The sequence below is a fragment of the Phragmites australis genome, chromosome 16 (assembly GCF_958298935.1).
Source record: "Phragmites australis chromosome 16, lpPhrAust1.1, whole genome shotgun sequence".
Lineage (NCBI taxonomy): Eukaryota > Viridiplantae > Streptophyta > Magnoliopsida > Poales > Poaceae > Phragmites > Phragmites australis.
In genome coordinates, this window is record NC_084936.1 from 12,438,809 (window position 1) to 12,453,167 (window position 14,359).

Genomic DNA, 14,359 nt, shown 5'->3' on the forward strand with positions numbered 1-14,359 from the left:
GGTGCTTCCTTGTATAATTGTGAAAGTTGAAACCACAACACATTGGGAAGATCACTGAACAACAATGAGCATGAGGCCTTGTCCCCAGGCCAACACAAGAACAGTAGCGGTACATCAGTCTTTACCAGCATGACTTTATTCTGCTTGACACGAAGCTTCTTCCTCGGTGTGGAAGGCCGACGGCTCTGCCGCACATTCAGATGTACAGCTGCTGGATGGTTCTTGCGGAGTTCCAGGTTCCACACATCCCCTGGTTGTCCAGTGACACCAAGATCTGCCAACCATCCGCTTGGGTACACCTGACGAAACAATTGTCAGTGCTCTTCAGTTTTCACCGATGTCCAGAATTCAGAGCATGCTCTTGAAAAAAGTGTCGACCAAGTTGTAGTTTTATCGCAGAGCACCGAACAACGGCGAACCTCGAAGCCCTGGCACAACTACTTGTTCAGCATCTTTCTCAACATAAAGCATCTCCTTCCACACTGCCAGGTAGCCAGCACAGATTTTCACCGTCGCCTGAAGGGCCTTCACCTGCACTTGCTAATCTATCGGGAGCAAATCTCCAAAGGAACATATCCCAAATCGTCGATCAAATCATCAAAATAAGAAACAAAATCCTAACCCATTATCACCGAGACAGAGATCCGTTCAGCAGAGCTTTGGAGCTGAACAAACTCATCAGCGTTTAAGAGAACAGAATTTTATGTATTGGAAGACCTCCTTGTTCCGATCACAGGTTTGGCAAAGAGTTGTATGCAAAGCAATTTGCCCAGGATCAACGCACATACATCAATACATACCACTGAAAATAACAGAAGATTGTGGCCTGTGACTCAACAATATGAGAACTAACGATGAATATGATGCAGAACGTGTAGAGTATACAAAATCAAACGAATAAGAATCGATACACAAATTGGAGCATGCAGGCACACCCAGTCTGCAAACAAAGCGCATCCATCTTACACTGGCTGAGTACCCCAAAGTTGCATTATTAACGGTATTGTAGAGCACAAACCATATAGTTACTCCAAAAATAAGTCACAATTTATTTTCTGGAACGAAATTCAGATAAACAGCACTACAACACAGCAGTTCAGGCCAATTGCTTCCAAAACATAGGAAGCAAGCAAGACTTTGCTCAATTCCTTGTTCCAATATACAACACAACACTGTAGGTAAATTTATCTTCATCATCCAGAACTGTATATCACTTCTCACAGCCGCTGAAGCAGGCATGTCACCTGCCAAGCATCCATTTTTGCTGCATGGAAACAGAACAAAGAGTCAGGGCTCAGAAAGTGTCCGCAATTGAACACAAGCTAAATGCACTCGTTCTGAAGTGCATTCAAGTGCAACAGCTCTTGCCAAGTCTATAAATTGGAATGGCATACATTTCGATGATCACATGTTGGGCAGAAATGCTTATATAGCAAAAGTTTGCCATGACGACGAGCGGAGTGGGGTAAAGCATTGTTGACTAGGTCCCAAAAGCTGATGGAGAACTAATTTCCAATTGATGAAAAATGCTAATTTTGAACTGGTTAATCAAGGAAACCATTCTGGAGCTAGCTGGATTCTACATCAAACTGAATAATGTATATGACACAAACATTATCAGGGCAAAATGTCACTCAAAAACAATAAAGTAACAAAATGGCAAAAATTCCTATATTTCTGCCACTCCAGTTCATCAACTAAAAGAGAATATTTCCATCCCCCCCCCCCCCCCCTAAAAACCCAGTTTGCTATCTCCCCTCAAACAAAAAACTGAGATGTACTTGAATGTACAAAAACTGTGCATGTGCCTTGGCCATTGCACATAAGAAATAATAGGATCTCCAAAGCATATCTGAACTCCCTTATGTAGATCGGAGAGCCAGGTGAGCTACATATTACAATTTTATTTACTACAATCTTCCATCAAGTCATCAAATTGTGGTCAAATCATTGTACGAGTTCCAAGACTAGTAGTGCTGCATCGCGAAACATAAGAAACATGCAAAAATGTGCCTTCGTGTGAAACTCTAACATTGTCTGAAACTCTGGATGATCAAACTGATGAGCTAAAAATCATATGTATTACTTATTAGGCATAACCTGACATCTGTATTTCCCCTTTAACTTTCCAGACCATGGCAGTGACAGCTAGGCAACTGGCTAATAGTAATACAGCATGTGTTTAATCTAACCGCAATATACAAGTCAGCATAGGATGCTGCTGAAGCTAAAAGTTGATCCAAGGGTGTACTTTGGACTAAAACCAATAGTAGGGAGACAAACATGGACTTGTCCATTAAAAAAATATAAGTACCTAAATTACATTTCATCAGTAGTAGAGTACAAGAACTATTTAAAACTGAGACCTGAAGAGATCTTTGTTTGTTAGTTAAATTTCACATAATCAAGACATTAAATATTAAATCTACTAATGGCAATAAGCTATAAAGGTACCTAATGGTAGTATCTCATGCAACGCTTGTAATTTACATCATGTAGTGAGATTCTGTGAACCGTGATTTTGTTGCCATGTAAACCCTTATGTTAGACCTATTTGCATTAACAACACAGCTATGTAAGCATACCAGCAGCAATTAATACCTGATATCTTAACAAAACTAACATACTGATCTAGTCCTCGTCTTCATCAGGAACGAGTCTAGCAGGGCCCTTCACCCTGCTATCATTATGCCCAATAAGTTCCTGAGCAGCCTTTGCAAGGAACTCTTCTGCAGCAGCACGAACAGACTTCTTCTCTGGCAAGGGCTCTGCCTTTTTCTTCTGCCCAGACCAGCCTCTTCCTCCTCCCCTACTGATTGCCTGCATGCTCCTCTTCTGATCTGAAACAAGAATAAAACCTTATCTCCATGCCACAAAAACCCAAGCACCCACACAATATTGATAGCCCATTATGTACCAGATGTCAAATGGGATAGCGAGTGTCCAATGAATCTTGCCGCTGCTTGTTTATTGAGTGTAGTAGTAGGACGAAGTGGTGCTGCAATTCAATTCAGGCAGTGAGTAGCTACCAGCATTGCAAATCTATGAACAAAATAGAAATGAATCAAGCGTCAAATAAACAGTAAAGTACCCTTGTCCCAGTCCTCAAATCGATTTAACTTCTCCTGCCACAGGCTTAACCTCTCCTGGAAAGAAAAGAACCAGAACTCAGAAAACAAAACTTCCAATTGAAGTGCCAGACTAGTTGACAAAAATACAAAGATTGCATTTTCGCTTCAAGTAGCAGCACGAACTCTTCTGCCATAATAAACGGAAACATACCATATGTGTTCCAGTTACTAACATTGAAATCTAAATTCTACTTCAAGGACATCAGAAACAAAGATAATTCGAAAGAGAGAGGATTCTCAGAGCTGAGAGGGTCTTACAAGCTCCTTTCTGATAGGGTGTTCGTCAGGGTCAATTCCCGAACACTTTAGCCGCACTGCAAAACCCCCCGAAAGGAGACGCTCAATCAGAAGAAAGGTAAAGACAATGAAACAAGAAGGGGAAGCGCGAGCAGTGCCTGCGAAGAGGGAGGTCGCGGCCTGCGCCACGGCGAGGAAGGCGCGCGCCCGGCGCAGGGGCGGGAGCTCAACCACGGCATCAGGGTCCTCGGCAGCCGCCGCGAGCAGCTGGGAGAGGTGGTCCCCGACGGCCTCGGCGGCTGCGAGCGCCTCCTCGGCGGCGGAGACCACCGACGGCGGCACCGCGGAGGGGCCTTCTGCGGCGGTGGCGGCCATGGTTGGGTGGGTTAAAACGGCGGCGGATAGGAATTCAATAGCCGGGTTCGTCTTTGGGTGCACGGTTAAAGCCTGGTTTCAGAGTTTTGAACTGGGTTCGTGGGTGTCACAATGTTGTGAGGTTAATTTCGGACCATTCCTATATAGTCACAGCTTGTAAGATTAGGTAGTTTTAGCACTTATAAGGTTATGTAGGTTTGATTAGTTTGGGCAGTTGTTGTCCTCGGCAGCCGCCACGAGCAGCTTGGAGTGGTGATTCCCGATGGTCTCGGTGGTCGCCAGCGCCTCCTCAGCGGCGGAGACCACCGGCGGTGGTATCGCGGAGGGGCCTTCTACGGTCACGGTTGGATGGGTTCAAATGGCGGTGGATAGGAATTTAAGGAGTTGGGTTAGTTTTTAGGTGTATGGTTAAAACTTGATTTCAGAGTATTAAATCGGGTTCATAAGTATCATAATGTTGTGAGGTCAACTTCGGGTCATTCATAGTACAGTTACAGGTTATCACACTTTACTAAATATAAGATTAGATAGATTTAATTAGCTTAGGTAGTTGTTGGTTTGTAGTTATATTTATGACAAGATTTATTTTATATTGCTATAGCCTCACATGTTAGAGACTTCAAAAAGTATGGCAAGATTCTATTAGGTAGTCTAAGGTATGGTGATGATTTCTTTCGTTATAAATGTGACAGCTTAGATAAAAATATGTGACAAGTTTAAGTATTTTTAGAGTGTGAACCAAACAGACTCTTCTTATCAATATTTTTTTCTGATTGCAAAAATAGATGCACTAGCAATCATCACATTCGCAATCTCCGTGTCATAAACCTATGAAATATGGATATAAAATAAATTAAAATTAAAAAACATTAAGAAAAAAGTCCACTTTTGACCCTTAACTATTTTTATCTTATTTTGATCCCGAACTATAAAACCGTGTAATTTTGACCCCCCAACTATCAATTCCGGATCAATTTGTACCGTTGCTGCCGATAAAAGTGTTGTTTTTCATGATTACTTATATGTCATTGCTGTTTTTTGACTACCAGCAATCAACCTATATAAATGTTTGACCACCAGAACATTTCAAAATGATGTTAGTAGATTTGCCTCCAAAAGAAATTTTAATAATATTATAATTGTGCTACACATGTAAATATATTATAACATAAATTAGTGGTAAATCATAAAATGTGGGAACAGTGCCGATGCCATCAAGGACTTTTTTACATCACTTAGATGCCCACTTGTTATTTTCATAGCAATGTTTTATTAAACTTTAGGACGCATCTAAAAACTGGACGTGTATGCCATAGACTTATAGCATGCACACAATATTTAGTAAAAAAAAATCTGAATATGAGTATTTTATTTCATTTTTGGACTTTTTTATCTGGAATTTCAACATTTGTTTGTGACCTACTTCAATGTGTTGCAAAAAACATAGAAAATATTTGATAAAAAAATCCATCTATTCGTCCGCTCTTAAATACAGTTATGTAAGCAATTTTTTGAAAAATCATAAGCAAATTAGAATGGATGCATGAGCAATTTAAGAAACAGTTTAAGACAATTCAGATCGGATATTCAACACATTTTGTGAACAATTAGAACAATTCAAAGACAATATCAGATGTAGCTGCTATGTATTTTTAATAAAAAAATAGAATAATTTATGAACAATTTTGCTGCAAGCAATTTAAAAAATGAATTGGTTCAAACTCGCAAGTAAATTTGTATACTTTCAAAGTAAAATAGATGTATATACCATAAGACTAAAACATATACGTGTAATTTTTAGATTTTACCTAAACTTTAATTCTTTTAAAGTTTTACGCATAAAACAATAAAAAATCTCGGTGGGACCGGATGCGGAAGGGAAGAAAACCAAGTGGCCTCTTTATATTAGCGATGGGGATGAGAAAAAAATACAGAATATTCCCTTCCTTACCCAAAAGCACGCTGAGAACCAATAACCTTGCACAGAAAAATACTTTATGAATTATGAGTGTTAGAAACCTAGAGTTTTAGGTAGAATTTGGGTTTATTTAGATCTCTAAAGATTTTGTTTTTTTAATAGGTTTTTATCTCTTAAAGATTGATTCCATCTCTTAGGGGTTTTTGGCCCTATATATACGGAGCAGTACCCTTCATTGTAAATATAGATAAATAAAGAATAGATAGCATTCTCCTACATTGTGTCTCCTTTTGCAATTGTTCTCTCGACGGATCACTGGACTACACTCGGTAGAAGTAGTTTCTCAATACGTTATCAGCACGAAGCTCTGCCGGAGACCAAACTAGCAGAACAAATCTGCACTGCGCCAACATCGTCGTTAAGCGGACAGGTCATGGACTAGCCTATGTCCTAAGCGGCATGAATTTTGCCACAACATCAAAACTACGGTTTGTTTTTGCTACCATGAATAGGCTACTGTTTTCGATCTATTCTATATGCAGTAGATCGATTCTCTGTCATCGCTCCACTGGCCCAAAGCCGATTTGTCCACCGCCGATGATGACTAGGCCTGCCTGCTGCCTTGCAGGCCGACATGCCCTTGAGTGCTGCACCCCCAGCGGTGGTGCTGCTGCAAGCCATCGTGCACGTCGCTGATCTGCTGCGTTGTATCGTCCTGCAGTCGGACACCCCTATTGTTGTCCACCGAATCTTGTTGCACGTGAAGGACATGCACCTCTGTGCTGGCATCTGCACGTGAAGGACATGCACCTCTGTCCACCAAATCTTGCTTGACGTGAAGGACATGCATCCAGAAACTAACCACGTCTCGATCTAGACGATTGCCTGCATCCTGTGCCGATCAAGCCTACTATCGCGCCCCTGCAGTGCCGTCGTATCGCCTCCACGAACCTACCATGTAGCCCAGCAGTACTGCTGCCCCGCTGCTGCTTTGAGCAAACCAAAGAACAACCAGGCTGAAGCCCTGCCGCACTGTCTTGCCGTGTGCCCTGGCCATGGAATGCACCGCTAAGCCTCACTATGCGCGCCATTGTGTTGTTCAAGGTCTGGCTGCTTGTTGTGCACAGCCGCGTTGTCTCCTGCAGAGGCCTGACGCACATAGCAAGGCTCGTTGCTATTCACGATGGGGGGGGGGGGGAGGGAAGCCAGCCGAAGACCTCGTTGTGTAGAGGCCCCGGCTGCACGCTCCTGCTAATACTCACGGCGCAAATGGAAATGGGTGTAGCCCATGTTGTCGTTCGCCCAGCTGTAAGCCACTGTCACACGCGAGCTCCCTGAGCCGCACGTCGCCACCCGCACAGGATGGGCCCAGCAGCCACCACTGGGTGGAAACCCTAACCCCTGGGTGGATTGGGCCAAATGGGCTGGTAGCCCATTCACAGCTGAGAAAAAGAATGGAGGTTCGTGGGCTAGAATGGGTTGGGCCGATTCAATGCTAGCAGGTCAGCTCAATAAAGGAAGAAAATCGGCCGGAATAAGAAATTAAAAAAACGATGGGCTGGTTAGAAAGAATATGAAAGGGCCGAAATAGAAAAGAAAAAGGGCGCACACAAATTTTGCAAATTAGACCATGTGGTTTCTGAAAATTACGTATATCCTGAAGCTTTGCATATAAACCCTAGGACTTTGCAGAAAAATCTCGCAAGTACTCTTTCTTGCAGAAAAGTACCTCTAGATTTTGAATTTTGCATCTATTTTTTGGAATTATGCAATATTTATTTCTATGTTACTATTACTGTTTAAATTGCCTATTATGCGTTTAGATTTAGTAATATTGATATAATAGCATAGAAAATATCATAAAATTTGTAGCAATCCTATTTAGCAATACGATGCAACTTTACTAGCAGTAATACTTGCATCATTTGAATATGAAGATGGTTGGCATCATGAACAAGGAGTTCGCTGAGCTGAGTGCAGATGGCTGCAACTATCTCACATGGGCATCAGATGTCCAGATTGTACTGGGAGCAGAAAGGCTCCGCACTGCCATTGGCCTAGGAACAATAGTGCAATAGTTCCCACGAAGGATGAGAATGATCAGACACTTTATTTTCTCCACCACCATCTCTCCCCCACTTTGAAGGATAAGTACACTACTACAGAACTGGGCTTATATGCCGTCTATCACTGCTTGTTCCTCATGGACCGGCAGTGATAGGTCATCACTGCCAGTTCATAAGCCACACGGGAAGAATCAGCCAACATGGCTTATGAACCCTAGTGATAAGGGCCATCACTACCGGCTGATGGATTGAGTCTGCAGTGATACCCAGCACCCTCATCACTGACGGCTAAATCCACTGATCGGCAGTGATATATATACATCACTGCCGGCGGATTATCTGAGCCGGCAGTGATATCCTCCTCTTCCCCACCTTCTTCAACCTCGAGCTAACAGAGTCATTTCAGAACCATAGCAAAAAATTTAGAAGTCTACAATATAGAAACTTTAGGTATGAGCATATTTATTTCTGATTTTTAATGAATTAGAAAAATTAGCGATGATATTTAGGTATGTAACAAGATTCAGTTGTATTTTTTATATTTTATTTAATTAGCAATCTCCAATATATAAACTTTAGGTATGAGCGTATTTATTTTTCATGTTTCAGGGGTTGAATAATAAAGAAAATTTCTAGGGATGGCACCAACAAATTCTCATCGGAGGCGGACGAGGTTTTACTTGGAGCAGGTCGTGGGTTCAAGTCTCGGCGCGCGCGCAACAAAATCAATTTTTTTTCTCCCCGCACCTGCAGTGAAAGGGGTTTCACTGCCAGTGCGCATATTCAATCGACAGTTAAACAACTTTCACTACTGGTGGACTTTGGGCCGGCAGTGAAACCCCTTTCACTGCCGGTTATCCTATTGAGTTGGCAATGAAGGTCCCCTTTCACTGCCGGTGGACTTCTTCACCCGGTAGTGAATGTCCCCCCTATAAAACTGCTCGAGCCTCGCGCCCTCTAACACTTAGAAAATTTTACCCCTTCCTTGTAGCCCCCTCCCCCCGACGCCCCCGCCCCGGCCTCCCCTTCTCGGAGCCTTACCTTCCTCAGAGCCCGTCGTCCCCGTCCCAGAGCCACACCATCCCAAGGTTGTTGACGACATCTCCTCCTCTCCTCTCCTCTCTTTTTGGGAGTTCCAAAAGTTGTGGCGGCATTTGCTGCCCCGAGCTGTTGTTGAACATCCAATAGTACTGGTCTATGTATGCCCTGGTATTGCTGAAATGATACTGGAGTATTAAGAAATTTAGCTCGAGGAATGGTGGCCAACGGTACACATTTGCTGTAAATTTAGCTCCAGTTTGAGGTGTAATGTTGGAACAAGCAAAATATATGTTCTTGTAGGAGTGGAAGTGTTGGTGTCTGTTTGCACATTTAGCTTCAAATCCTTGGCTTATGCAATTCTGCAAATCGTCAAGGGGGAAAAGGTCTAGAATGGAAGTTTCATGGTGTAGTTTGAAACTTTGAATGAGGAATGCTTGTCATTGTAATGCGATGCACATTATCATTTATCTGGATGAGAATTCCTCTTGGATAGTTTCATGTTTTGATTGCTGGGGTGATAGCCATAAAATGGTAAACACTGGTATGAGTTCGGAGGGTGCTAATCGTTGGATAGAAATGTTGGTATAAATGTTAAGATTATGTCAAGTGCTTGTGTGGATAGAACGAGGATCGAACATCTGATGCGATGAAGATCATAGAGCCCTGTTAATGACCTTTTCTGCATATCAATTTTATATCAAAGTTGTATCTCTTGTTTCAGCATATCTTAATTGCACTATTTTCTTACTTGTTTTGGTTTGTTGCAAATGATGAAATTGGAGAACTATTTACCATACATATAATTGCAAAGCTCGATTGGGATGGTTATTACACATGCACCTTGCACGTCTTTTTACTATCCCAGTCAAGCTTGCAGTCGTATATAATTATCTCCATAATCTGATGCGGATCAATCAAACTTTATTGATTTTCTTCTTTTGAAATACAATAAATAGTGGCGATGATGATATGGCTCGAGGCCATATTTCTTTATTACTTCTAGGACTTTAGTACTGATTACATGTTCGGAGAGGAAGTATTCTTCTCAATGTAGTATTTATGTGCTACTCCTACTAGTTCAGAGAGCAGCTTCTCTCAAGACAATGCTTTCTCTCTGAACATGTAATCAGTACTGAAGTCCTAATAAGGCCATTTGCTAGAGTCACTGTGCCTAATAGTTTCTTACAAGAACATTCTTTGGTGTTACTGTGGTTTGTAGTATATTATTTTTGTATATTCTCTGAAATTTAGGACTGCTATGACATGGTATATTGTTCATCGTGGTTGGCAAAGTGGAGTGTTCTTCAGTTAGGAGGAATGCCACGCACAAGTTAATGGATTTAAAGGAGCATGTTACAAAGGTTACAATACAAGTCCAAACATGAAGCTATTGCGGCATACAACAGTCAAGTCATCCAAGCCGCTAACTTCAAAAATAATAAGTGTGGTTTCATGTGTAAAGATGTCATAATCCTAGTTTTGGTTGTAATCATTATTATTTTGCTATGTAAGATGATGTGACTTGTAAGATCAATATGTCAATTGTCAGTACCTGCATGCCTATTTTGCTATGTGAGGTGTGACTTTTTTGTTAAATGTGGTCGTAACGTACTCATTTACAATATTATATGTGTATGTATTCTATCTATCGACTCCTTCATGGTTATCTCACTCTTTCGACAACCTCCCTCCCTCCCTCCCTCGTCGGCATAAAGGTATTGATTTACATTACATGTCTCATTGTATGCATGTATTGAGTGGGAGAGAGACAGAGAGATCGAGGACAAAGAGGGAGGACAGGGCCGGAGTAGAAGAGGGAGGCACAACACTGCTGGTTGAAGCTTTTAGCCGATAGTGATACCTTGAGAATCACTGCCGGCTGAAACCACCAACCGACAGTGATACCCAGGGAATCATTGGCGGTCGAATCCTTCAGCCGGTAGTGATAACCCCTTTCAATGCCGGTCCACGGAGCCGGCAGTGATAGTTCTCGACTATCACTGCCCATTACCCACACCGGTTCCAAAACCAACAGTGAAGGGGGTTTTGGAGCCGGCAGTGATGTTCTATTATGTAGTAGTGGTACATGGCAATGACTAGCGCTAAGGCATTATGGGACGCACTGCAGGAGCGTTTTGAGCGCCTTAAGTACACTACCAAGCCTCTCGCAGAGTAAGAATGGGTCCGGCTCCGTTTTTGTGACTTGAAGCATGTCAGATAGTACAACTCTGCGCTGCACTGCATTTGCACACTACTGTGTCTCTGTGGGAAAGAGATCACATAAGAGGAGAAAATTGAGAAGACTCTCTTCACTTTTCACCTGAATGCAGAATCCGCACGCAATCACCGTCAGTAGAATTATAAGAAGTATTCTGAATTGATTGATGTGTTGCAACTCCATGAAATTCATGACAAAGTCATAAATAAAACTTCTGATCCCAGACGCAAGGGGAGAACAGTGGTCTAGAAGTCAATCACAGCTCTTTCAAAGTGCGTAAGAACCGCAATAAGAAGCGAGGGAAGGAGGAAAGAAAGTGGTGATAGACAAAGTCAAACCTGGTAATGATAATGGCAAGACAAAGAAAGAAGTTAAGCCATATGGTGAGCAAAACCAGACATGCTATAAGTGCGGTGTTTGGGGCAATTGGTTCTAAATCTGCAAAGCACCAAAGTATGTTGTGGAAGCATATCGGAAGAAGAAGAAGAAGAAGGAGCAGCCAAAAGCATACCTCACCATTGCAGTGGGGATAGAAGTGGACAAAGCAACAATAGTTAAAAGGGAAACATCTCACACGAAAGTTGATAACAATCCTGCACTAGCAGTGAAAGACTTCCCAATGAAAGATGCAGAGGCCTCTACTTTGCTCTCCTCCACTGACATAGATGATGTCGTAATGGATTTGAATCTTCCCACGCAGGAAGAAATCAGCAAAATGCATGAGCTGAAATAGAAATTGATGCTGGTAATCTAAAGGACCTTGCTCCAATAGTAAGAAAATAATGAAGAAGCACCTAGAAGTACGCCTAAAAGAAATTATGAAGAGCAAGATGAAGAAGCACCTGAAAGTGCATCCTATGATAAAATAGCAATGAACTATGTGAATTCAGGGGAATCCTGGGATAGAGCAACTACAATAATCGATATATACTTTGCAAATAAAATTACCACAGCCATAAATCATGACCTTGAGCATGTATCGCTCACTGAATGAAGAATGAGGTCAGATTGAGAAGACTGGTAGAAGGCAATAATAGCTAAACTGTTGTGCCTGAACAAAAGAGAGATTTTTGAGCCAGTATGCTGCACACCTCCCTACATCAAACTAGTAGGATACAAGTAAGTTTTTGTTCGTAAGAGGAATAGAAGGAATGAAATTGTGAGTTACAAAGCATGACTAGTGGCACAAGGTTTCACTCAACGACCAGGCGTTGATTATGAAGAAACCTATTCCCCAGTGATGGGTAGCATTACCTTTAGATATTTAATCTCAATGGCAGTCAACCTGGAGTTGAAAATGAAATTAATGAATGTTGTGACCGCATGCATTGATTCGGATATTTATATGAAGGTACCTGAAGGAATACCATTACCGAATGAGGATAGAAGAAATAGACACATTTATAGCGTACAATTGAAGAAGTCACAAACTGGCTATATTTTCCAATGTGGTGGAACTATAATTTCCTAGAAATCGTCAAAGCAAAGTCTTGTATCTAACGAACCACTCGGAAATAATAGTTTTATATGAAGCCGCACGGGAATATATATGGATTAGAAGAGTGATCAATCATATCCAACAGTCATTTGATTTGAACACCACTAACACCCCCACCATTATCCATGAAGATAATGTTGCATGTGGTACACAAATTCAATCGGGATATGTGAAAAGCAACTTAACGACCCTAATTTCTTTTAGCTCATGAATTGCATAAAATGAATGAAATAAAGTTAATCCATATCAAGTTATGTGAAAATATTGCAGATTTATTCACTAAATCTCTTCATACATCTAGTTTTGAAAGGTGTATTCGTGGTATTGGGATGATGAGTCTTAAAGAGTTACACATTTTAGGGGGGGGATTTTTATATAATACCGATACAAGGAATTAAATCTTAGTCAAGCAGATTAAGTGATCAATGATAATCATGAAGATTATATGAATCATTTTGGGTGAATTGTGCTCTTTTTCCTTACATGAGTTTTTTTGAAGCTTCTCACGTTAAGGTTTTTAATGAGGCAATTTGTGTGACCATATCGCGAGCTATGTACTCTTTCTCCCTATTTTTCTCATTGGGTTTTTGAAGAGTTTTGATGAGACATATACATTTCGCGAGAAGTGTCTAAGAAGGAGTGTTAGGAAAACTGGAGTTTAACAATAGAATTTGGATCTGTCTCGATCTCTAAAGGTTTGGCCTTCTTATAATAGATCTCTATCTCTTAAAATTTTTTGATACTATATATATGGAACAACATCTTTTATTGTAAACATAGATGAATAAAGAATAGATACAATTTTTATATTATATATTTTTTTAATTATTCTTAAAAAATTGCTAAACTATGCTTGATAATAGCGGTTTCTAGCCAGTGAGCACGCACACAAGGTGCGAGCCAAGTCCAAGTTGTCCAGATGGCATTCGTCCTTACCTCCATCTAGTCGAAGTCAATGCCAAGCGCCGAGAGCAGTTTGTGCAACATTTGCACATTGTTGATTTATTTAAGTAGTAAAACCTTTTTCGTTTTCAGGGTGCTTAGGATTACTGAGGTTCGTAACAATCTGTTCTATTTTGCAGTGATGAATAAAATAGTAGTAGTTATTAGGCTTCATTATTTGTCTTATTACACTCTATTTTAAGAAAACAATACGAAAACAGTCTTTGGCGGAGGCGGCAACCGTGGGTCCCCATAACCTCTGTTACAAATAGACAATTAATATGTGATCAATTAGCACATTAACTGCTTTTCAGTTAATAAATCAAAGGGTAACCATTCACTATTGAATGGACATATTCATGCCCTTTGAATATGTATATATATATATGTGTGTAAAACAGCAACCAATCAATTGAGACTACTCACTCTCTCAAACTCTCTCAAACCACTCTCAACACGTCATCAGGACTTAGAATCAACCACAAGAGCATTTTGACCATTGCACAGAAGCAAGAAGAAGAAGAAAAAGGGCCAACCGGCCTCACCAACAGAGAAGGCACGAAGACCTCTCCCAGAACAAGGTACAAGACAGAAAATGACTTCACCTTCATCCACCATTGGAGTGTTCTTCGCTGTTTGATGGACTTGGAGGCGGCAGTTCTACGGCACATCTCGCCGTTTGGCCAACGGCGTGCCCGTCGCCGTCGCCGTCATCGCACACGTGGTCCTCGCCGTCATGGCCACTGCCACGACCCTCTAAGGGCTCAAGCAGCCCCTGCCCCTGCCGGCCCTCCACCGACCATGGCAGCACGCAGCGCGGCTGCACCTCTCTTCAACACCACACTGGAGATGGCATCCGAGGAGGAGGAGGAAGATCCGGAGGAGCGCGTGTTGTACTCTCCAGAGTACACTCTACTGTCTTCCTCCATTCCA

The 14,359-nt window shown here is 41.6% G+C and overlaps 1 protein-coding gene across 1 annotated transcript; it reads right to left on the minus strand.

Annotated features, from left to right (window-relative positions):
• Positions 1-976: 976 nt before the first annotated feature.
• On the minus strand, positions 977-3,871 carry LOC133894740 (uncharacterized). Its single transcript, XM_062334903.1, has 6 exons — positions 3,527-3,871; positions 3,390-3,445; positions 3,092-3,146; positions 2,918-2,998; positions 2,602-2,840; positions 977-1,264 (listed from the first exon to the last, which is right to left on the minus strand). The coding sequence occupies exons 1-5, from the start codon at positions 3,741-3,743 to the stop codon at positions 2,632-2,634; spliced, it is 618 nt and encodes a 205-aa protein (XP_062190887.1). The 5' UTR covers positions 3,744-3,871; the 3' UTR covers positions 977-1,264; positions 2,602-2,631.
• Between the last annotated feature and the right edge of the window lie 10,488 nt (positions 3,872-14,359).

What these genes read in the sequence shown, in the direction of transcription:
- LOC133894740 (XM_062334903.1), bottom strand. Translation starts at nt 3,743, where the DNA reads ATGGCCGCCACCGCCGCAGAAGGCCCCTCCGCGGTGCCGCCGTCGGTG. An exon ending in ACCCTATCAGAAAGGAGCTT is followed by an intron (nt 3,147 to 3,389) that starts GTAAGACCCTCT and finishes TTTTCTTTCCAG; the next exon opens with GAGAGGTTAAGCCTGTGGCA. An exon ending in ATTTGAGGACTGGGACAAGG is followed by an intron (nt 2,999 to 3,091) that starts GTACTTTACTGT and finishes ATTGAATTGCAG; the next exon opens with CACCACTTCGTCCTACTACT.